The sequence below is a fragment of the Sus scrofa genome, chromosome 11 (genome assembly GCF_054392235.1).
Source record: "Sus scrofa isolate SSC_HxYL_T2T_F1_AM1 chromosome 11, Sscrofa_HxYL_maternal_Yorkshire_Landrace_v2.0, whole genome shotgun sequence".
Classification (NCBI taxonomy): Eukaryota; Metazoa; Chordata; class Mammalia; order Artiodactyla; family Suidae; genus Sus; species Sus scrofa.
The window spans coordinates 16,094,687-16,119,539 of record NC_139393.1 but is presented as its reverse complement, the minus strand read 5'-3'; the positions used below and the strand labels follow the sequence as shown (position 1 = coordinate 16,119,539).

The window sequence follows — 24,853 nt, the reverse complement described above, 5'->3', positions numbered from 1 at the left end:
CAGCATTTTTCACCGCGTTTATGCTCACACCCTTCCAGATCTGAGAATTCCTCACATCCTTTCTGGACCACCGTTCAATCCCTTCATAAGAGGCAGGAAAAAGCCGCATCTTTTTATTTCCAAAGCCTTTTTTGAAACATACGCATCTCATGTTTTGACTCTATGCCCAGAACAGAGACTGAAAGGAAATACTAATTTATCCGACAGCATGGCCCATGGTAACCCTTTAAGTCTCCGCGGTGGCAATCGATGATTTTTACAATACGATGAATGCTGTGATCCTCTCCCCTAAACGCCGCACCACAGGGTCAGCTCTGCGCCTCATCTTTCCCGCCCGAAAAGCAGTATTCGCAGAGTTGATGGCTCCCTCCAAGCGCTCAGCTCTCGGGTCAGGGTCCCGCCTGCAGCACCGCACCCAGGCTGACCTCATTTGACTCCACCTCCGGGACTAGAATCGCCGAGGGTGCAGTCGCTTGCAGGCTGCGGGCTCAGCGCGGCCGCGGGCGAGCCCGGAACACAGTTACCGGCCCCTGTTGCCTCCGGAACACTAGGGGAAGGAGCGCGTCAGACTGGGAAGCGGAAGTAGGAGTGGAGGGCGTGTTTGGCGGGGGACGCACCTTCGCTGCAGCGTTCCCGGTTTTGATGGTTTCTCTGCGATGCTTCCGAGGGTCTCTGCTGTCATCCCTCTTCGCCCCCTTTCCCGCCTCCCTCTGTGCTCCGGAGGCCCAGAGGCATCGGCGGCTGCCATCCTGCTGCTCGATTCTCTGCGTGGAACGGTCAGGTATCGCATTTCAGCGCTGTTGGCCCCGCAGGTCTTCAAGCAACCCCTGTCCCCGCTCCTGTACATTGTTACTTTTCTCAGGCTTCCTGGGGCCCATGTTCTGACCCTTAGGATCTTAGAAGCCTTTGCTTTATATCTGAGAAAAGGGAAATCCCAGAAAGATAAAACGACTTGCCCAAGGTCATAGCGTGCGTAGGAAACAGCTCCTGTGGCTAGGCCTGGTCCTCTGCCCTGTGCTCCTTCTACTACATACCGCGCCTCATCCCTCTTCCCACTTCCCATTTTATCCAGGTTCCAGAAAGCGAAAGGGTTTTTTTTTGTTGTTGTTATTTATTTAGTCTCCCAAGACTGTGATGATGTTACCTTGATTTTTGAAAGCGCTTACCCCCCGGTAACACAGTCCTGCCATCACAGAGCGTATAGTTCCACAAAGTAGGCAGTTCAAGTATAGTGGAGTGCTGGCTGAGATAGTGGAGGTGGCACAGAATTAATTGAACAAGTAATTGCTGGATGAGCAAATAAAGACGCCTCATCATCGTAGGAGAGGTTCAGAGTATAATTTCTAGAGAAGAAATATGATAAAATCTGAAGGAGGACCAAGGGTTGGAGTTAGCCAGGCAACAAAAAGATTTGCAGCATACTTGATGTTGGTACGTATTCTCTGAGAACACTCACGTTTGTGAAAACAATTCTACTGCATATATATTCCATATAGAAAGATTGGGGGCCAGTTTGGCTAAGTACAGCCCTGAAGCAGGTTAGGAGCAGTGGGGATGGGAAGAAGTAACTGGATGGAGGAGAAGAATTGCACAAGTGAAACTGCTAGGATATCACATGATGACATAAGGGTAGGAGAGACAGCAAAGATTTCAGCTGGCTGCCTTAGAGGATTAGGGTGCCATTAATGTTAACAAAAGAAAGCTTTTAAAATATGTCAATTTTTAGAATACAGAAATACCTGCTTATGGCAAGAGGCCCCTGAATATTCTTTTCTGTTCCATTTTAGCTTAGCTTACAAATGGTGATTAGTTAAATGGCAGGTAGCTCAATGAGGAAATTAATTAGAATCACACCCAGGAATTTTTTTTAAAGAAAGTAACCTTTTTTTAAAAAAAAATAGGAGTTTCTTTATTGTCATATTGTTTTTTATGACTTTTTATAGAGCTGTTATATTGTGTTAAGAGTAAGGATGTGGGAGTTTCCATTGTGGCTCAGTGGGTTACTAACCTGACTAGTATCCATGCGGATGCCGGTTCAATCCCTGGCCTTGTTCAGTGGGTTAAGGATTCGGGGTTGCCATGAGCTGTGGAGTAGGTTGAAGACAAGGCTCAGACCTGGCGTTGCTGTGGCTGTGGCATAGGCCTGCAGCTGCAGCTCCTATTCGACCCCTAGCCTGGGAATTTCCATATGCCACAAGTGCAGCCTTAAAAAAAAAAAAAAAAAAAAAAAAAAAAGAGTAAGGACTTGCTGGTTTGTCAGTTTGAGGTTTGAGAATAAGAAATTGAAATGTATTAACTATATCAGTGTTTTGCAAGGTTTTTTAATGTCATGGAACACATAGACAATGAGATTTGTACCAAACCTGAGGGAACACGGAGGGAAGCAACAGACAGGAGCACCAGCAGCCTGGGCCTCACTCAGACACCCTGAGGACCAGGTGGTCAGTATCTCAGCAGGCCTGTAACTCATTTGTGGCTCACTAGTGTGCCTTCAGCTTTAGTGAGCTCTCAGCTACATGACCTTGGGTAAGTTACTTCTCTGGTTTCCAGTTTCCTTATTTGTAAGATGGGGATAATATCTACCGTATGGGTTGATATGGGTATGAGAAAATGTACATAAAATGTTGCTCAACACTAGGCACATGGCATACATTCAATAAATGTTAAATTGCTGTCCTGATGGTTGTGAACAACAACAATAAGCAAAAGCAAAGGGTTTGAATTGAAAAAATTTAAAAAACATAGAAGCAGCATTTTGAGCCCTGACTTTATGATTTTGCCCTGTATTTCATTTTTTTTCTTTAATCTTTTCAGGACAGAAAATAATATCCAAAGATATTTTGGCACTAACAACTTGGTCTATAGCAAGAAAGATGAGCAGTCTGGTCCAACCTGTGAGATTTCCAAGGAGACAGAGAGCAAAGGCAGTGTAAAGGAGAATTCGAAAAAAGACTTGCTAAATATTATTAAGGGCATGAAAGTTGAATTAAGCACAGTAAATGTACAAACTACAAAGCCATCCAACAAAAGACAACTTAAAAATTTGGAGACTGCAATTGGCAGAATTAAAAAAGCGCCAGAAGATGCTCCGCAAAAGAGGTAACTTGAGTTAAAATTTAAATGTTCTTCTTTGAAAGTAACTTTTGAAACTCCACTAAGCTTTTTCTTTCAGAACAAAATTTTTTTGGTTTTTTTTAGGGTCACACCCACAGCATATGGAGGTCCCAGGCTAGGGGGTCGAATCGGAACTATAGCTGCCACAACAACACAGGATCCAATCCAAATCTGCAACCTACGCCACAGCTCATGGCAATGCCAGATCCCTAACCTACTGAATGAAGCCAGGGATCGAACCTGTGTCCTCATAGATGCTAGTCAGATTCATTTCTGCTGAGCTACAGATTACTACTAGCTACTCCTAGAAGTTTTTTTTTTTTTTTTTTTTTTTGGTCTTTAGGGCCACACTGGTGGCATATGGAAGTTCCTAGACTAGGGATCGAATCGAGCTGCAGTTGCTGGCCTACGCCACAGCCCCAGCAATGCCAGATCCAAGCTGCATCTGTGACCTACATCACAGCTTATGGCAACTCGGATCCTTTAACCCACTGAGCAAGTCCAGGAATAGAACCCGAATCCTCATGGATGCTAGTCAGATTCTTAACCCACTGAGCCACAGTGGGAACTCCTAGAGGATTTTTTTTTTAATTATTTTGCAAATACAGAATTAATGAAGACTAAATATTAGTTTATAAACACAGACACTAATGATCACTTAAGAGGAGTTCCCTTGTGGCCTAGCAGGTCAGTGTTGTCACTGCAGTGCCTTGGGTAGCTGTTGTGGCTTGGGTTTGAACCCTGGCCACATGTTTCAGGCATAGCCAAAAAAAAAAAAAAAAAAAAAAAAGCCTGATTTATCAGAAATTGAATTGAATGATACTTTTTGAATGACAAAAAGTTTTCTCCCGGAGTTCCCGTCGTGGCGCAGTGGTTAACGAATCCAACTAGGAACCATGAGGTTGCGGGTTCAGTCCTTGCCCTTGCTTAGTGGGTTAAGGATCTGGCGTTGCCGTGAGCTGTGGTGTAGGTCGCAGACGCGGCTTGGATCCCGCGTTGCTGTGGCTCTGGCGTAGGCTGACGGCTACAGCTCCGATTAGACCTCTAGCCTGGGAACCTCCATATGCCGAGGGAGCGGCCCAAAAAATGGCAAAAAGACAAAAAAAAAAAAAAAGTTTTCTCCCAAGAAATCATTTTACTTTCCACTAAAGTACTACCTTTTTCTCATTTGTACTCCATGTTCTCTTTCAGGAGTGAGTCTCTGAGCTCTGAGTTGGTGGCGGCTGTGTCTGCTGTTGCAGACTCTCTCCCTTTTGACAGACGGATGACCAAGTCAGAGCTGCTCAGGCAGCTCCAGAAGCATGAGGAAGACTCAAAGGCTCAGAAGGATGGAGAGAAGCCTAAAATTAGGTTAGTGAATCGATAGTTATTTCAGAATAGGCTGTTTTCCTATAAGTGCTGAATAATATGCATAAATACTCATTTATATGTAAAATATGCCTCCTAAATATTAACAATTTGATTTCTATTAAAACTCACCTGTTGGAGTTCCTGTCGTGGCGCAGTGGTTAACAAATCCGACTAGGAACCATGAGGTTGTGGGTTTGATCCCTGGCCTTGCTCAGTGGGTTAAAGGATCTGGCATTGCCGTGAGCTGTGGTGTAGGTTGCAGATGTGGCTCGGATCCCGAGTTGCTGTGGCTCTGGTGTAGGCCGGCACTACAGCTCCGACTAGACCCCTAGCCTGGGAACCTCCATATGCTGCGGGAGCGGCCCAAGAAATGGCAAAGAGACAAAAAAAAAAACTCACGTGTTAAGTAGGATAGCAGTTTTAAAAGACCAGTCGAATGGTTAAACTTCTTTCGAAGTTACATAATTTCTTATCTCTGAAAAAGAAGTGATAAACCAGTAATGTTATTAAAAATAAATAAATAACAGAATAAGACAGTGTCTCTGAGATTTTTTTTCCAGTTAAATAATGTGCTGGTTTTATGCACAATATGATTACTCATTTTATATGTACTTGAACAAATGAAAGGCAGTACCAATAAAAACAAATGCAAGACAACAGATAAGTATGGCTAAATTTCAAATTTAATACGATTCTTAATCTAGGTGATAGGTATACAGATATTGATTGTATATCAGCTTCTCCGGACGCTTGACAGTTTTTCACAAGTGGCACTTTTTTTTTTTTGTCTTTTTGCCATTTCTTGGGCCGCTCCCGCAGCATATGGTGGTTCCCAGGCTAGGGGTCTAGTCGGAGCTGTAGTGCCGGCCTACACCAGAGCCACAGCAACTCGGGATCCGAGCCACATCTGCAACCTACACCACAGCTCACGGCAATGCCAGATCCTTTAACCCACTGAGCAAGGCCAGGGATCAAACCCACAACCTCATGGTTCCTAGTCGGATTCGTTAACCACTGAGCTACAACGGGAACTCTCTTTTTTTTTTTTTTTTTTTTTTCTTTTTTACGGCCATACCTGTGGCACATGGAGATTCCTAGGGTAGGGATCAAATCAGAGCTGCAGCTACAGGCTTATACCACAGCCACATCAACACTGGATCCGAGCCACATCTGTAACCTATGCCACGGCTTGTGGCAACACCAAATCCTTAACTCACTGAGTGAAGCCAGGAATCAAACCTACATCCTCACAGAGAATATGCTGGGTTCTTAACTTGCTGAGCTACAACAGGAACTCTGAAAGTGAAACTTTTAAGTATGTTTTTTGTTTTGGGTTTTTTTTTTTTTTTTGAGTTTATATAATTATTGACTAATTTATTTTTTAATTTGATTAATTTTATTGTATTTATAGTTTACATGACTCCTTTAATTATGTTTTAAATAAACATTTCTAAAGAGCATCTTTAAAAGGCACCATCAATCTGAGTGGCCCGTGATGTTAATATGCAACATGTAATCTTTTATTAAAACATGCCTTTTTATGCAGTATAGTGCATAGAAGTGAAATAAGAATTAAGTGATGTGAATCTCTTAAGAAAATTTATGGAGTTCCCGTCGTGGCACAGTGGTTAACGAATCTGACTAGGGACCATGAGGTTGCGGGTTCGGTCCCTGCCCTTGCTCAGTGGCTTAACGATCCGGCGTTGCCGTGAGCTGTGGTGTAGGTTGCAGACACGGCTCGGATCCCGCGTTGCTCTGGCGTAGGCCAGTGGCTACAGCTCCGATTAGACCCCTAGCCTGGGAACCTCCATATGCCGCAGAAGCGGCCCAAAGAAATAGCAAAAAAAAAAAAAAAGAAAATGTATTACTTTTCTGTAGCTAAAATTTCTAATACACTTGACCTTTTTCTTATTTCAGTTTCAGTAACATCATATCAGATATGAAAGTTGCCAGATCTGCCACAGCTAGAGTTAGTACAAGACCAGTGCATCAGATTCAGTTTGATGAAGGAACCGATGATTTTGCTGACCAAGAGAAGACTCTCAATCTTAAAAAAAGGTATTCAGGCTCTGCAGGCTGTTTGATTTTGTTGGTTTAGCTGTAGATTTACCTTGTTGCTGTGCATATTGTTGCTGATGGGTATCTGAGCATTGTGGATGCATTTATATCTGTCTTCTTACTCTCCATATACCATTTCCCAGAGAGGGAAAGATACTTGGCTTAGCAGTCCTACATTTTTCTACGCCATAAATCGAAATGGGTCCTGCCTCACATTTACCCATGGTGAACAAAAGTCTCCTGATGTAGAATAAGTGGGGCTGACCAAATTCTGAAAAATGAGTGTTTTGCGAGAAGCATTATTTTTCTTGTGTGCCTAAGAGTGTATATTTAGGTACCCTTTAATTTATAAAAAAATTTTTTTCTTTTTACAGCCACAACTGTGGCATATGGAGGTGCCTAGGCTAGGGGTCAAACTGGAGCTGCAGTTGCAAGCCTACACCACAGCCACAGCAACACAGGACCCGAGCTACATCTGTGACCTGCATCACAGCTCGTGGCAATGCTGGATCCTTAACCCACTGAGTGGGGCCAGGGATCGAACCCACATCCTCACGGATACTATGTCAGGTCCTTAACCTGCCGAGCCACAGTGGGAACTCCTGTGTACCCTCTATGTATGTTATCTCTATATAATCATCTTAATACTTTAGAGAAATAATCCACCATCCAAAAAAAATGCGGGTCCATTGTAATACCTTAAACTGGTAGATTATTTCTGGCGATCTGAATTTGGTGATTTGCAATTCTTAAAGATGCTAAGCTGAGCCTTACATAGTTATTTTGTAATAGAAAGCTGTCTATATTTACATAAAGTTTCTATTCTTTCCTTCAAGCTTATAAGGTGATGGTTGGGGAGGGGGAACCAAATATTTAGCATGGTCTGACCAACTGTAATTGAACTTGATAACAGAATATGCTTACAATGGCAGTTTAGTTAAAATGTTTGGTGTCGGACAGTGGAATTATTATTAATTTCTACATTGAATATTTCATATAAAATTTTCTTCTCAAATAATTTTTGTTAATGTTGTATAAAAATATTCATTAAAATAATTTTTTTCTTTTTTAGTTTTAGGAAAAATATATTCAAGGGAAGGAGACTTAATATTTTTGAGCCTCAGGCAGTTACTGAAGAGGCACCTGAAACAGGTTTGTTAAGAAAATAAGTGTTTCTCAGGTATAGAAACATTCCATCTTTCAAAATTGTCCCTCATGTTTTGATCACATAATAATCAGGTATTTTGGGAGTTCCCATTGTGGCACAGCAGTAACGAATCCGACTAGTATTCATGAGGATGCGGGTTCGATTCCTGGCTTGACTTGGTGGGTTGCGGATCCAGCAGTGCCATGAGCTGTGGTGTAGGTTGCAGATCTCGAGTTGCTATGGCTGTGGTATAGAGTGGCACTATAGCCCCAATTTGACCCCGAGTCTGGGAACTTCCATATGCAAAAAAGGTGTGGCCCTAAAAAGAAAAAAATAAAATAAAATAATAAGGTATCTTAATGTTCTGTGCTGTCATTGACCTGGATATTGCTTATTAAGGTAGTTATTGACATTGCTAGTCTTGGTCAGACATCCCCCTTGAAATGTTGCAGTCCGCACGACATGGAGGGGTGGGATGGGGTCGATGGGTGTGTAATTACTACCAGCTGCATGATTCCAGCTCTATAGATTGGCTACTAACTTGGGTTAGAACATTAATGATCACCTGCTATTTGCAACACACCTCCATGCTGCTAATTAAAGATAAATTGTGGTGTCTGCCTTAAGGCAGCTTACTATCTAGAAGATGAGATAGCATTTTTAGAAGTAAATTATCAAAGTTATTTAAAGATTATTTAGGGGAAGGAGAGCATTCAGGGAATATATTTAGCAGACTTACAGTGTTTTTTCTTAACACACAGCCTTTTTATTCTTTTGGCAAGCAGTCAAACTTCAGATTTACTTTAAGCCTAATTAAAAGAAAAAGAAGAGTGTCTTCTTGCATGACTTTAATTTTGATTTACTGATACCTTAAAATAAGTGAAGAAACTCCATACAAATGGCCTTAGCTTATAAGTGCCTTCATTTCTAAAGAGTGTAAGTTAGCTTTTTGGACCTTGGTAGAAATAATTTTATATTTGATATTTAAGTTCCTAGGCCATCTTCCAGCAGCTCATTTAATCTGTAAGTTATTTATAAAAAACATCTGATTTTCCCACTATTCAATAAGATCCCTGATATTAGGGGCTGGATCTCATTAATTTTTGTATACCCAGCACCTAGTCAAGTGGCTTATAGATAATAGAAATAAGTTATCTTAAATCCTTTTTTAAACAAATTGAGTTATAAAATATATATCCATGGAGGAAAGGAGTTAATTCAGTCACTATTCACTTAAACTGAAGGTTAAAGCTAAGAGAACAACCCCTCTTCTTGTATTGTGACAATTGCTTTCTGTCCAATATGATGAAAAGGAAGTACAAAATGCACAGGCTTTTAGAATCCATCACCTCTCCCCTGCTGAAGTGGCAACTCTTAAGCTTGCCTCAAAGAGGAAATTTGTTGTTAGGGCAGCTGCTGTTGTCCACCTAATAACAGCCAGAAGAGGCACTTGAATTCTTAAAGGAGCCAGCTTGCTTTTTTTAAATCAGAAATCTTATTTCTAAAACTGAAATTAGCTGTCAAGGAGGTACTGAAATATAAGTATTTTATAAAACAATATAAAATGATTATACTCTAATAAAATAATGCACAGATTTATGAATATTTACTCTGATGAAGGTACTGTTTTAAGGAGCCATACTTGTAAAAGTCTAAAGAGTGTCTTTTGTTTCCAGTAAAATACAAGAATTGCAACAAGGTGCAAATAAGTTTAGAAGGGTTTCCACTGCTATTTCCCTCCCAGGTAAAATAATGCCTGACATGTGGTTGGCATTCAGTAATTATTTTGTGATTGAGCAAATGAGTTCTTCTTTCCCATGATTCCTACATTTTGCTCCCCACTGAGTTCTTAACCACTGCTGCAACAGGAATTGTCTTAGACCCTACTGCTTATCCTGGAGTAAACTAGAGCTGAGAGGCAGTTTAGCTTAATGGAAAGAGTTTGGTGTTGGGTACATCTTGATTATTCAAATTCAGATTCTGCCATCCCTTTCCCCACCTATAAGATGGGGCTAATACATACATCTCAAGGGTTAAATAAAATAATAAAGTGTCAGGTACAGTGCCTGGAGTGCAGTAAATAATTCAGTAAACAATTGCATCTTGTAATAATAATGATGATGATGATGATCACAGAAAAGACAGAAAAGAGCCAAAAAAAGAGAGAGTTGATCAGTGTCTACTGAATAAATTTAAAAAATATAACCATGATATTTAAGTTATTTTACTGTTACGATTCCTCTGAAAATGTGGCTCTCTAGTCTAACTGCTGGAATCTTTCCCTCTCAGATTTTCAAGATCAACAGCTTCATATCCAGCAGTCAGTGTGTGGTCAGCCACAGTCAGACGAGAACTCTCATGTACAGACAGCTCTTTTTATGGACATGTTTTCTTTTGGATAAATATCTAGGAGTCAAATGGCTGTATGATAAGTGTAGTCTTCTTAAACTGCCAAACTCTGATAAAGTGATAAAGTTAGCCCATTTTACATTCCCACCAGCAACAATTGGTGGGAATATGACTCATTCTTTAAAGATATCTTAGGGGGTTCCTAGTGGCTCAGCGGGTTAAGGATCCAGTGTTGTCACTGCTGTAGCTCATATCACTGTTAGGGCGAGGGTTTGATCCCTGGCCCCGGAGCTTACAAATGCTGCAGGTGTGGCCAAAAAAATAAATAATGAAATACAAATAAAGATGTCTTAAATTTTCAAGGCGAGTAAATGATTCAAACAGGTGATATGATGGTAGTAATAAGCTAACATTATATTACCTTACTCATGGAGTTGATTGTAAGGATTAAATGAATTGATGCATAAAAAACAGAGTAATGCATACCAGTATGCATTAATAGTATTATCATTGTCATTATTATTGTAATTATGTTAATTTAACTTCTTTGGTCCTTATTACTAGTATATTAGTCACTTATCTTGACAGACTGAAAAGAGGCTGCACTTTAAAGATCAAAATCACATATTGTATAAAAAATACTCACATTCATAAAAACTTTCTTAAATAAAAGACTTATTTTTCCTTTCCAGTAGAGGGGGCAGTGAGACTAGGGATTGATTACGTAGCATTGTGGTAAAACAAAAGTTAAGGCTTGCAATTATTATGGTTATAGTATTTCTGCATTGTTTTTTAGTTCTAGCTGTCAGAGAGTGACCTTTCATTATATACTAATTATGAGATTCAAGATCTGAAAATATAAAACCAGTTCAGAACCAATGATAACATTTTCAAAAAGAAAGACATTTACATGAATTTTGCGTATTTTGAATGTTGTTATTCTGCAGAGGCAGTGCCTTCTCTTTGGGATATAGAATTTGCTAAGCAGTTAGCAGCAGTCACTGAACGGCCCTTTCAGAATGGTTTTGAAGAGATGATTCAGTGGACAAAAGAGGGGAAGTTGTGGGAGTTCCCAATTAACAACGAGGCAGGTAAGTCTTAACATCAGAAGTTTATAAAATTCAGTGATTGCGATTGAATCTGGCAGATGTCAGTGGTAGATTCTGAATGTGGATCTCAATTTCAAACTTCGTGTAAATATATTGTGATGTACTAAAAGAAATATTGCCGTGTTTTTTAAAAGAATGCTAGAATTTCACTTAATTCTAGTTGTTTGATAAGGAACCTAAGTAAATTTATGACAAGTGCATCACGAATGTCTATGACGTAGAAGTGTCGAGAACTGCACATGAAGAGCATTTTCTACTTGCTAAGCAGGAGATTACCTGGCAAATCTTCTTTTTTTTTTTTTTTTTTTGGTCTTTTTGCCTTTTCTTGAGCCGCTCCTGAAGCACATGGAGGTTCCCAGGCTAGGGGTCTAGTCGGAGCTGTAGTGGCAGCCTACGCCAGATCCACAGCAACACGGGATCCAAGCCACGTCTGCGACCTACACCATAGCTCATGGCAACGCCGGATCGTTAACCCACTGAGCAAGGGCAGGGATCGAACCCGCAACCTCATGGTTCCTAGTCGGATTCATTAACCACTGCGCCACGATGGGAACTCCCTGGCAAATCTTCTGATACATTAAATACTGGGTATGAGATCACACTTCAGTTCTGGAGAACATTACAACTCTTCAAGTCTTCATGCTGGTATCTTTTATTCATAAAACCACTGCATTAATAATGTGCAAGTTTCTTGTACACAAAGCCACTCGAAGCAAAAATGTGAGGAGGCTTTGAAATTCTTTGGAACTCTTTGGCTGCATACGTGAATGCTTATTCTGCTTTCCTGGAGATTTTTCTGGAGGTGTTATCTCTTTCTCAGTAAAAAGGAAAACAGTATTACTATGCTATTTATTTTTTATGATACCATGATGTCATCAGCAAAACATTTCATTGAATTTTTATAGAATGTATTTTCAATTAGAAGAGATTCATTTACTTTTATGGTAAGATTTACTAGAAGTTGCAAACACCTCAGGAAGTCATAGGAAAATGTAGTCCATATTTTAACCTTTGTAGTATTATGCTGCACTGTAATAGTTAACTTTTGATAATCTTTCATTTGTTGGATAGGCTTATATTTTCATAAAGTAATAATTTTATATAGGAAAACTTTTGGGAGTTACAAATCCTTTAGGAAATTCTTAATATTTTGTGTATTTGTATGATATATTCAGTAAAAGTAGCAATCTGTTTCATCTATTACATAGTGTGTATTTTTAAGAGTATTATGGCCTGTACATTCTGCAAGGTATTAGGATAAGATAAAAAAAAAAAAAAAAAAGCCAAGAACTTTCATTTGTATAAAGCTGAGTGCAGATCCCAGCTCTGTCACTTATTAGCCATTTGCCTTTGAGGAGATTATTTAACCTCCTGAGACTTAGTTTCCTTATCTGTAAAATTAAAGATACCTCATTGGAAGAATGTAGGAATTAAATCAGATAAAGCTATTGAGTTGCTCAGCATATAATATATAGGAGTAGATGTTAGTTTGCCCTCCTGTATGATCATAGAATTTTAAAAGTAGTTTAAAAAAAAACAAACAAAATACAGTGTACGATATTAAGGGAAGACTTTGTTCTATATTTGATGAAACTTGGGTGCTCCAGGTCTTCATGGTTAAAAACGTGGTTTGAAAACACAGCATTGAGGGGAATGTTACGACTTTATTTAGGAGAGGCAGTGAAGTATGGTGGTTAGGAATTCAAGTACCTGAGTGAGTCTTTTTTTTTTCCTTTTTGACCCTACCTGTGGCATGTGGAAGTTCCCACGCCAGGGATCGAACCTCTGCCACAGCAGTGACCCAAGCTGCAGCAATGACAATGCCAGATCCTTATCTCACTGAGCCACAAGGGAACCACCCTCAGTGAGTCTTAATCTCTCCAAGCCAGAACTTCCCCATCTATAAAATGATGGGGATAATACTAGGACTTATTTTATGGGATTCTCCTGAGAAACCACTGAGATTATACAAGGAAAGCATTGTCACTGACATTATACTTGTGGATACAATATCATGAGGGGATTTGTTATCATGATTATTTCCTATACTATAACATTTTAAAATATTAAAATATTCATGAGGATTTTATGTATTTTCTAGGAACCACTAAATAGGATGATAGGGAAGCATGCATTGGTGGTACATTGTCATCAGAAGTAAAACATTTGAGTTCACCAAATTCTTGAGTATCCAAGAGTTCCCATTGTGGCTCAACAGGTTAAGAACTAAGCTAGTATCCAAGAGGATGCACGTTCAATCCCTGGCCTTGCTCAGGTTAAGGATCCAGCGTTGCTGCAAGCTGTGGCAGAGGTTGCACATAAGACTTGGATCCAGCATTACTGTGGCTGTAGCGTAGGCCAGCAGCTGCCGCTCTGGGAATTGACATATGCCACAGGTGCAGCCCTAAAAAGAAAAAAATCTTTGTTTTTTTGTTTTTTTTGTTTTTAAGGCCGCACCCGTGGCATATGAAGGTTCCTAGGCTAGGGGTTGAATCAAAGCTACAGCTGCCAGCCTGTGCCACAACCACAGCCACAGCAACTCGGGATCTGAGCCATGTCTGCAACCTACGCCACAGCTCACCACAACACCAGATCCTTAACCCACTGAGCAAGGCCAGAGATCAAACCCACAACCTCATAGTTGCTAACTGGATTTGTTTGTGCTGCACCACAATGGGAACTCAAAAAAAAAAAATCTTGAGTATCCAAACTCCAAAGGAGTTTGACCTGGTTTTGAGAAAGTAACTTCTTAAAAAGGGAAAAAAAAACATGTTTTCTGCTCAAGTTGGGGAGATAAATGTGACAAATATCCATATACACTGTATATATTATTGATGCTTCAGGGTCAGAAAGGGAGGGATCTCATTTCCAGCTCCTGAAGGCAATTGTTTTCTGAATGAAAAACAGGAAAGGAACTGTGGAAACTTTCTCACTTTGGTCACTCCCCTCAATACAGATTTAGGATCTTCTGAGTACTTTGAGGACCGGCATTAGAACCAAGACCTCAACTGTTCAGTAACATTCCTTTATATTTCTTAAATTTTAAGATTAATAAAATGTCATGCTCTCTCCTAATAATTAGCTTTATGAAGATTTACTTTGATGCTTTTGGGAAAGGATGTTTTGTTTTGTATTTCATAGCTTGCCAGGTCGGTTTGCAAACATAATACCGAAAATGACAAAATGGCATGTCCTGTGTTTACAAGTTACTTCCCAGTGTTGTGTTTTTCTGTAACATTGCAGTTTGTTGTTTTGCCACTTAAAATGTAAAAATTGCCTTTTCAATTTGCAGTAGCTTTTTGTAGTATTTGTTATATATTGGATTAATAATAAGATCATTTTTGTTGTAGCTTTGGCCTTAACTAATTTAATCACATTTTTACCACTACCCAGTTCACAGAGTCTTGCTCTGGAATATCCTAGCCTTATAGATGCCACCAAATTACAGGTGTTTTTGAAATGTCCCCCAAGAGTGAATCTCAGTTCAGACCTTCAGTGAGCAACACAGCTCAGTCGTGGATGTCATCAAAACTCTCATCTTTATTCTTTAGTCGGTTTAAACTTGTTCACTTCTCGCGTGCCCTCATTTGCTAGAGTATCTGGAATGTGCTGTAATATGAGCTAGCAAGAACAGTTAGAAAAGTTCAGAATTACCATAAAACTCTAAAGAGAGCTCTGTTGTTGTAACGTGGGAGGGGGTATTGTGTGGAGAAAATTAGGGCAAATATAAAGATGATTAGGTATGTGTTTTCTGAAACAAACTGTTGGTTGTTTTGAGATGGTGGCCTATGAACAAGAGCCTCAGAGTACTGACGGGAAAAGAAATAATAGTTTTGACGAAATAGAAGTGGAAACAAATCAAAGTGAAAGTGACTGAATTTGCTTCAGTGCTGTAATATACTCTTATTAAAAATAACTGGCCATTGTTATTAACTGGATTTTACCCTTTGTTTGCTGTACCATATTTTTAGCTGTATTCAGTAATATTGAGTTGCATTCAGTAATATTTAAAGCAGAATTAGACACAGATTTAACCTGTGTTACTTTACTTAATTGTGCACCCTGTGGGATTTCCTTCCTGTATTTAATTTTCTACTCTCTTATTTTCTCCTTACTATATTGTGCTTCTTTTGTTTACTAAAACATATTTTAAGTTACAGAAATAAATATATGCAAGTTTATTTGCAAAATGTTAAACAGTATGGAAGAATAGAGAGTATTTGCTTTGCCCCTGAGTTCTCTTCCCTTTTTCTTAAAACAACCATTACCACTAGTTTGATATGTGTCCTTACAGTCCACTTTTTTTACAAGTCTTTTTTTTCTTTTTTTACTTTAAAAAGTTTTATTGAAGTATAGTTGATTTATAGTATGGTGAACAGTCTACTTTAAATGTATACATTTTCACATGTATACATGTTTCACGTGTATCTGTTGCTTTGGTCTAAATGGGACCATACTACAGAGAGTGACCTGCAGCACTTGTATTTATTTCTGCTTAGCAATATGTCTTAAACCTTCCCTTGTCAATAGTGAGTCCTTTTATATATATTCTTCTGTGTGTGTCTGAGTACTTTCATTCCTAGAAGGGCCAAACAATAGACATATTTTCAATTGCAATAAATGCTGACACATTCTCTTCTAAAAAGGTAACCAGTTGACCCTTCACCCAACTATATGAATATCCTATTTCTTCACACCTTATCTGATGCTGATATTTATTAATCTTTCAAATATTCAGGGCAAAGATGGTATCATTGATGTTTTTATTTGCATTTCCTTGATTGCTACTCAGACTATGCATCTTTTTGTGTCTTTAGAAGCTATTTCTTTTTCTTTTCTTTCTTTTTTTTTTTTGTCTTTTTAGGGCCGCACTTGCAGGATGTGGAAGTTCCTGGGCTAGGGGCTGAATCGGAGCTGCAGCTGCTGGCCTACGCCACAGCCACAGCAATGCCAGATCTCAGCCACATCTGCAACCTGCACCGCAGCTTGTGGCAACACTGGATCCTTAACCTGCTGAGCAAGGCCAGGGATCGAACCCACATCCTCACAGAGACAATGGGGGGGTCCTTAACCCACAATGGGAACACCACCTTCTTTTAACTGTTGTTATTCTTTGTATTAATTTTTGTTTCTTCTGCTACCCACATTCTTTTAGTTTTCTCAGTTTCTTGTTGTTGTAAAGTCTGTATTAGGTTAAACTAGCTGCTGTTTCATTGAGACCCCGTAAATGCAGTGTTTCAACAGGATAGAAATTTATTTGATATAACAGCTCAAATTCAAGATCAGTATGCGGCCATGCTCCACGTAGTTACCCAAGGATCCAGATTTCTTTCATTTTATCTTCCCTTAATAACACCTTATCTCAGAGGGTGTTTTCCTCCTGTGTGTGAATACAGACAATCAAATCACAGCAACATTGTGCTCAGGCTTACAAGGGGGAAAGAGCATAGTGTAAGCAGTTCACTATCTCCAACGCTCTGACCCGAAAATGTCATGTCACCTCTGTTCACATTCCACTGATGAAAATTTTAATCATGTGGCCATGCCTCGACCAAGGAGGGCTGGAAAATATCATGTTGCTAAACAGCCACATACATGTTTTTAATTCTTCTGTGATAAAAAAGGAAAATAGATTTTGATAGGCAGTTTCTGCCAAGGTGGTTGTCACTTATATTAGAGGCTTCTCTAAAATGTCTGCTGTTCTTTGGATATTTGTCCTACTTTTTTTTTCTTTTCCTTTTTGCTTTTCAGGGCTGTACCCATGGCATATGGAGGTTCCCCAGACTAGGGGTCGAATGGGAGCTGTAGCTGCCAGCCGACACCACAGCCACAGCAATGTGGGATCTGAGCTGTACCTACACCACAGCTCAGGGTAACATCAGATCCTTAACTCACTGAGCGAGGTCAGGGATCAAACCCGCATCCTCACGTTTGTTAACCGCTGAGCCATGACAGGAAATCCTCTGTTTGCTTCTTAATTTGATTTTAGCATCTTCAACTCAGCTGAATCAATTACTACTCATCTGTTCACTTTTCCTTCTTCTAAAGTTTTACTGCTATTTCCTGTCTGTTATCCTTCTTTTTATGTTCTCTTTGTCTTTGGGCTTTTATACTCTCTTTTCCTTTTACTGCTATTTAGTAAGTATTGCAAGAGAGCAGAGATGTAAAAAGCATGAGTTCCATCTGCTACATCTTAACTAGAAGTTCATGTCACTTTTAATTGTTTAGAATGTCTTTAACCAATAGAGATTTTAATTTGTACATAGTCAGATCTGTTAGCCTTTTCCTATTTAATCTAGAACTTATTTTTATATATAGAATCCCCTCTGTTTCTTTCTCTTTTTTTCCTTTGTTTTATGCTTGCCAGTACACTTGGCTTTCATTCAGTCATTGACTTATTCAGGAAGGACCTGCTTGTTATGCCTTCCTGGAGCATTCTAAGTTAAAAAGATGGTTGATCTCTTGTCTAGAGTAAGGATGATAAAACATAAGATTACCCAGACAAGTCTCAGATCCTGTGTTGCTGTGGTTGTGGCCTAGGCCTGCAGCTGTGACTCTAGTCGACCCCTCCGAGCCTGGGACCTTCCACATGCCCCAGGTGCAGCCCTAAAAAGCTGGATCCTTAACCCACTACACCATAGCAGAAACTCCTGTGAATGTTCTTAATAGTGTGTCGGAAGGAGCAGCCACTTACAACTCAAAGCAGAGTTCTGGAGTTCCTGTTGTGGCACAGCGGAAATGTATCTGACTAGGAACCATGAGGTGTCAGGTTCGATCCCTGGCCTCACTCAGTGGTTTAAGGATCCAGTGTTGCTGTAAGCTGTGGTATAGGTTGCAAATGTGGCTCAGATCCTGAATTGCTGTGGCTGTGGTGTATGTAGGCCAGCAGCTACAGCTCTAATTCGACCCCTGACCTGGGAACTTCCATATGCCATGGGTGTGGCCCTAAAAAGACCAAGAAAAAAAAAAGTTGAAAAGCCAACTCAGAAGAGTTGGATTCTGAATATGAAGAAGTCTTAGGAAGACCTTAACCAATTGTGTCAGTTTTTGCTATATAATAGGCCTACCAAAACTTAACAAAACAACAGCTAAATTGTAACTGCTCGTGAACTTATGGGTTTTATGGTTTGTTTTGGCAGGTCGGCTGGGGTGGGTGGTTCCAGAGTGGCTTCTCTCACATGCCTAGTTGTTGGTGCTGACTGTTGTCAGGGGAGGAGATAATGGACCTATATGTCATTCATCCTCTCACTGACTAGCCTGGGCTTGTTCACCTGGCTTCGAAGAGCAAGGATTGATATACAAGTGCCTTTTAAGCGTTTATTTGCATTGTGTTTGGTAAAGTCCCATTGACCAAAGAAGATCACCTGGCTAACCTCAAATTTAAGAGTTGGAGAAACAGGCTGTTTCTACCAACTCAAGAGAAGAATGGCAAAGGCATACGGCAAAGGGTCATGTATTCAAGCATAGGAGTAGTATGTGGCCATTTGGCAATCTAACACCTGGATTTAGTTCTTATGTGTTTTAGCTTTTATAAAAGTGATGAACAGATCTTTAAATGTCCAAATAAAGTTTTTAGGATCTCTTTCAATAAGTATAAAGTAATGATAAGTGATTAGAAAGCATTTTTAAACTTGTGGATTAACATGCATTTTTAAGAAATAATAATTTAAAAAAAAAGGAGTTCCTCTTATGGCACAGCGGAAATGAATCCGACTAGGAACCATGAGGTTGCAGGTTCCATCCCTGGCCTTGCCCAGTGGGTCAAGGATCTGGCGGTGCCGTGAGCTGTGGTGTAGGTCGCAGATGCGGCTTGGATCTGGTGTTGCTGTGGCTCTGATGTAGGCTGGCAGCAACAGCTATGATTAGCAACAGCCTGGGAACCTCTACATGCCGGGGTGCGGCCCTAAAAAAGACAAAAAGACCAAAAAAAAGAAAGAGAAAGAGAAAGAAAGAGGAAAGAGAGAGAGAGAAGAGAGAAAGAGAAAGAGAGAGAGAGAAAGAAAGAAAGAAAGAAAAAATAACCTGTATACCCTTTACCCATTTCCTCCCAGTAGTCGCATTCTGTGTAACTATGGGACGGTATCACAGCCAGGCAGGTGGCATCCATGGTCTTTTCAACCAGGTTCAGATCTCACCAGTGTTCCATGTACTCCTTTGTACATGGAACTTTGTGTGGTTGTGCTTGTGGGTTTAGTTCTGTGTGTGACCACCTCCACAGTCAAGACAGAGAGCAGCTTCCTCCCTTCAAGGATCTCTCTTACACCCTTTTATATCCACATCCACTTGTCTCCCACCGCCTCCCCTCCTTAGTCCCTGATCCCTGACAATCACAAATCCATGTCCCATTTCTGTAATTTTGCCATTTCAAGAAAGATACACAAATAGAATCATATCGTATGTAGCCTTTGGGATTGGCTTTTTTCCCCCCTCCACTCAGCATGATTAATTCTCTGGGGATGTATCCAAGTTGTTATATGTATCAATAGGGGTTTTTTTGGTTATTATTTTTATTGCCAAGTAAGATTCCATGGTTTGAATGTACCTTATGGTTTGTTTAACCAGTCACCTGATAAAAGAGACCTGGTTGTTACCAGGTTTTGGCTCTTAGAATAAAGGCACTATAAATATTCATGTACAGGTTTCTGTGTGAATACAAATTTCCATTTCCCTGGAATAAATACCAAGGAGTGCAGTTGCTGGGATGTATGGTAGTTACATGCTTAGTTTTTATTTATTTATTTATTTTTTATTTATTTTGTCTTTTCTAGGGCCACTCCTGCGGCATATGGAGGTTCCTGGGCTAGGGGTCTAATCAGAGGTGTAGCCACCAGCCTACGCCAGAGCCAAGCCGCGTCTGCAACCTACACCACAGCTCATGGCAACGCCGGATCCTTAATCCATTGAGCAAGGCCAGCGATTGAACCCGCAACCTCATGGTTCTTAGTCGGATTCGTTAACCACTAAGCCACGACGGGAACTCCATGCTTAGTTTTTAAAGAAACTCACAAGTTGTTTTCTGGAGTGGCTGTGCCATTTTATATTCCTAGTAGCCTTATATGAATGGTCTACCTTTCAATTTTCTCTTTCTCACCAGGATTTGATGTTGTCATTATTTTTTCTGTCAGATGTATTCACATTCTGATAGGTGTGTATGGATATCTCATTGTGGTTTTAATCTGCATTTCCCTAATGTCCAAACAAGGTTGAACATCTTTTTTTTTTTTGTCTTATTGTCTTATTGTCTTTTGTTGTTGTTGTTGTTGTTGTTGTTGTTGCTATTTCTTGGGCCGCTCCCGCGGCATATGGAGGTTCCCAGGCTAGGGGTTGAATCGGAGCTGTAGCCACCGGCCTACGCCAGAGCCACAGCAACTCGGGATCCGAGCCGCGTCTGCAACCTACACCACAGCTCACGGCAACGCCGGATCGTTAACCCACTGAGCAAGGGCAGGGACTGAACCCGCAACCTCATGGTTCCGAGTTGGATTCGTTAACCACTGCGCCACGACGGGAACTCCTTTTTTTTTTTTTTTTCTTTTTTGTGAACATCTTTTTCATGTGTGTGTTTGCCATTTACATCTCTTCTTGAAATGTGAAGTGTCTCTTATCTTTTGCTCATTTTCTAATTGAATTGTCTGTGTGTTTTCTGTTTTTGTTTCTGTTTTTTAACTGTTGAGTTTTGGGCTTTAAAATATATTCCAAATACTTGTCCTTTGTTGAATGCATGGTTTACAAATATTTTCTCTTCATATCCTTTTAACAGATTTTTTGTTTATTTTTGTTTTTGAGTACTTGCATGGGTCTGTTTTAGTCTGCTAGGGCTTCCATAACAAAATATCAGAGACTGGGTGACTTGAACCAGAGCATTTATTTTCTCACAGTTTGGAGACTGCAAGTCCAAGATCCAGGTATTGGCAGTGCTGGTTTCTGCAGAGGTCTTTCTCCAGGGCTTGCAAATGGCCACCTTCTCATTTTGTTCTCACATGGTCTTCTCTCTGTTTGTAGGCACTCTTGGTGTCTCCTCCCCCTTTTTTAAGGACATAATTTTTTTTTTTTTTTACTTTTTTTGGCTGCCGCTGTAGCATATGGAAGTTCCCTGTCCAGGGATCAAATTGTAGCTAGAGCTGTGACAACGCTGGATCTTTTAACCCACTGCACTGGGCCAGGGCTTGAGCCACTGCAGCCGGATTCTTAACCCACTGTGCCATAGCGGGAACCTGGAAGGAGGTGCTATTTTATTTTATTTTATTTTATTTATTTATTTATTTTTTTTTTGTCTTTTTGTCTTTTGTTTGTTGTTGTTGTTGCTATTTCTTGGGCCGCTCCCGCGGCATATGGAGGTTCCCAGGCTAGGGGTCGAATCAGAGCTGCAGCCACCGGCCTACACCAGAGCCACAGCAACGCGGGATCCGAGCCGCGTCTGCAACCTACACCACAGCTCACGGCAACGCCGGATCGTTAACCCACTGAGCAAGGGCAGGGACCGAACCCGCAACCTCATGGTTCCTAGTCGGATTCGTTAACCACTGCGCCACGACGGGAACTCCGGAGGTGCTATTTTAATACTGATTTTATATGCCTAAAGAAACTGTTGCTCTGTGAAGTTAATTAATTTTCCCAATTACATAATTGTTAAATTGGTGAACAAACCTCTGTTTGACTCCAAAGTTCATGCCTTTAGCTGTAGTACTACACTACCTATTAATGTTAATCTTATAGTGTAGATTTTGCATTTAAAATTATAATTAATTACTTTGTCTCATTTCCTAGGTTTTGATGATGACGGTTCAGAATTTCATGAACATATATTTCTGGATAAATACCTGCAGGATTTTCCAAAACAGGGACCAATTCGCCACTTCATGGAGCTGGTGACCTGTGGCCTTTCCAAAAACCCATATCTGAGTGTTAAACAGAAAGTTGAACACATAGAGTGGTTTAGAAATTATTTTAATGAAAAACGAGTCATTCTGAAAGAAAGTGGCATACAGCTCAATTGAAGACCATAGAAATTTTTACTACAGGCTATTGGAGATTCATGTTATAACTAAATAAAATAATTTTACTACAAGTTTTCCTATATTGTGTTCATTATTGCATCTGATTTGAACGTTATAAATGTTAAATTGTTTAAAAGTATATATACTGTAACTGAAAAATATTCCTGCATGGAAAAAATTACCAGCTTTTATGGATTCAACTAGTAATTCTCAACAAAAGGAATATCTTAGAATTAGCAATAACTTTAAGGTAATTTCCTGTAACCTTTTCTTTTTATTCAGTGAACATACTTCTTTGAAATATAATTATTAGCCATATATATCTGACACTACCAGAGGGCTAAAAAAATGAGATGATTTATAGACAAATTTACATGCATAGATATATTTACATAAAGTTTCTAAATTTGCACTTATACATATTTATGTTTTTCACACAAAATTAACTACCCTTAACTACTCTTGCCTAAATCTGGGTCACTATAGTGAAGTAACCCTGTAGGAATAAAGGGCTTATACTAATCCCTTCTAGTACTTTAGGCTTCATCATGCCAAAGTAGGAAGTAATTTTTTCTATTACAGTGCTTAGAAGTCTGATTCAAATTCATATAACTGAAAGGAAAGGATTGATAATTTTTTTTTTACCATTTGAAAATTTATTTTTTTATAATTTTTATTTTTTCCATTATAGCTGGTTTGCAGTGTTCTGTCAATTTTCTACTGTACAGCAAGGTGACCCAGTTACACATACATGTATACATTTTTTTCTCACATTATGCTCCCAAAGACATTCTATGATGCCACCATCACCCTCATACCAAAACCAAAGATACCACCAAAAAAGAAAACTATAGGCCAGTATCTTTGATGAATATAGATGCAAAAATTCTCAACAAAATTTTAGCCAACTGAATCCAACAACATGTAAAAAAGATCATATACCACAACCAAGTGGGATTCATCCCAGATTCACAAGGATGGTTCAACATAAGCAAAATCAATCAACGTCATATACCATATTAAAAAAAGAAAAGTCAAAAACCACATGATCATCTCAATAGATGCAGAAAAAGCATTTGACAAAGTACAACATCCCTTCATGATAAAAACTCTTACCTAAGTGGGTATAGAGGGAACATACCTTAACACAATAAAAGCCATTTATGACAAACCCACAGCAAATATAATAACTGAGAAAAGCTAAAAGCCTTCCCACGGAAATCCGGAACAAGACAAGGATCCCCACTCTCACCACTGGTAATTCAACACAGCATTGGATTGAGAATTCTTTTTTAAAGAATGGATCCTACAATACCAATCCATCATCTTCAATGGAAGCATAAGAAGCCACACTGCTCAGTTAGCCAGCTACCTGGGTCTCCTCTCCTCCCAGGCCTCAAGTAGTCAGCCTAAATAGAGAGGAGAAGGGGTTTTAGGAGCTGCCAAAATCATGCTGTGGGAAAGTTTTGGTGCTAAACTGAAAGAGATGAGCTTTCTCTTTTAGAACATTAGTTGAGCTTGTAACAGGCTGGTCTGTATCTTCATGATGCCTTTTCAGATCAACCCCCTTTCTTCTCATTTGAACCTAAGACAAATATTTCACATGTGTATAAAAATAAGTTATTTCTAGGTAATAAGACGGCTGGTAATTTTTACTTTTTTGTTTATTGGTATATTCCTAATGATATATATTCAGCAACTAATTCTTTTAAAAAATACGTTTTTCTAAACTTGGTACTGATGTGGGAGTATAGATTAGTGTAACCCTCTTGCAGGGCAATTTTAAGACATTCTAAACTATTAAAATATATATACTTTCAAAAAAAAAAAAAAAAAGAATTCTTTTTTAAAAAATCACCCAAACAAGAATTTAGTTGCAGGCAAGCAGTGTTTCACACCCTGGCACAAACCAACAAAAATTGTACATGAAGGAACCCACCATAAACCCAGTCTTCAAAATACAAAAAACACACATAAGGAAACAAAGCAACATGAATGCACACCAGCAGAAACAACAAAATCAGACTCATAAAGCCTTTAAATAGTGGGCTTACCATATTCAGAATATAAAATATATATAATTTAGAATCAAGTATAGAGCAGGAGACTATAAAAGTAACCAGATTTGAAAAAAATTTTAGTGAAGGGGTTTAGCAACAGATTAGACACTGGCAAATGGATCTAAAGAAATTCTCTACATGTAGCAAGGAGATTCAAGAGAAAAATGTGAAAGATGTTTGTGCAAATCAGATTTCTAAGAAGAGGAAAAAAATGGGTCAGAGGCTCTTTGGATAGTTTAAAAAAAGTGATAATTTAACAACTCAAATTTGATTCTATTTTTAAATCTCAGAAGACAATAAGCTCATACTATTTCTCAAGAGAGTTCAAAATATTCCAGAAGGCAAATAATCTTAATTGTATACATAGAAATTATTCCAAAGCATAGAAAAAGAGGGAACAAATTCCAACTCAATTTTAAGAGATTAATAACAATAAGATTAATAACAAGAATAACAAAGATTAATCTCAATCATGAAAACACATTTGGAAAATCCAAAACAGCAAACAAAAAACAGCAATGAAAAGTGATAATCTTGGAATTCCTGTCGTGGCACAGTGATTAATGAATCCAACTACCAACCATGATGTTGTGGGTTTGATCCCTGGCCTCGCTCAGTTGGTTAAGGGTCCATCATTGCCGTGAGCTGTGGTGTGGGTCTCAGACGCGG

General features: G+C 39.4%; 1 protein-coding gene and 1 long non-coding RNA gene across 6 annotated transcripts in view; one reads left to right on the top strand and one right to left on the bottom strand.

Moving 5' to 3' along the window:
- Positions 1-579: 579 nt before the first annotated feature.
- MRPS31 (mitochondrial ribosomal protein S31) lies at positions 580-22,195 on the top strand. Its single transcript, XM_001926103.6, has 7 exons — positions 580-781; positions 2,815-3,099; positions 4,306-4,464; positions 6,382-6,522; positions 7,595-7,674; positions 10,966-11,109; positions 21,895-22,195. Exons 1-7 carry the CDS (start codon positions 657-659, stop codon positions 22,122-22,124), a joined length of 1,164 nt encoding a protein of 387 aa, XP_001926138.4. The 5' UTR covers positions 580-656; the 3' UTR covers positions 22,125-22,195.
- The window catches only part of LOC102160118 (uncharacterized), a 61,712-nt gene continuing 37,441 nt past the window's right edge, over positions 583-24,853 (bottom strand). For 3 of the 5 annotated variants that reach the window (XR_001299536.3, XR_001299537.3, XR_014819310.1), the window contains one exon: positions 22,058-23,533. This is a non-coding gene — a long non-coding RNA (uncharacterized LOC102160118). Of the gene's footprint in view, positions 918-1,166; positions 2,085-4,271; positions 4,940-22,057; positions 23,710-24,853 lie in introns of those variants that run through there. The other 2 variants (XR_014819308.1, XR_306159.4) reach the window with 2 other exon arrangements.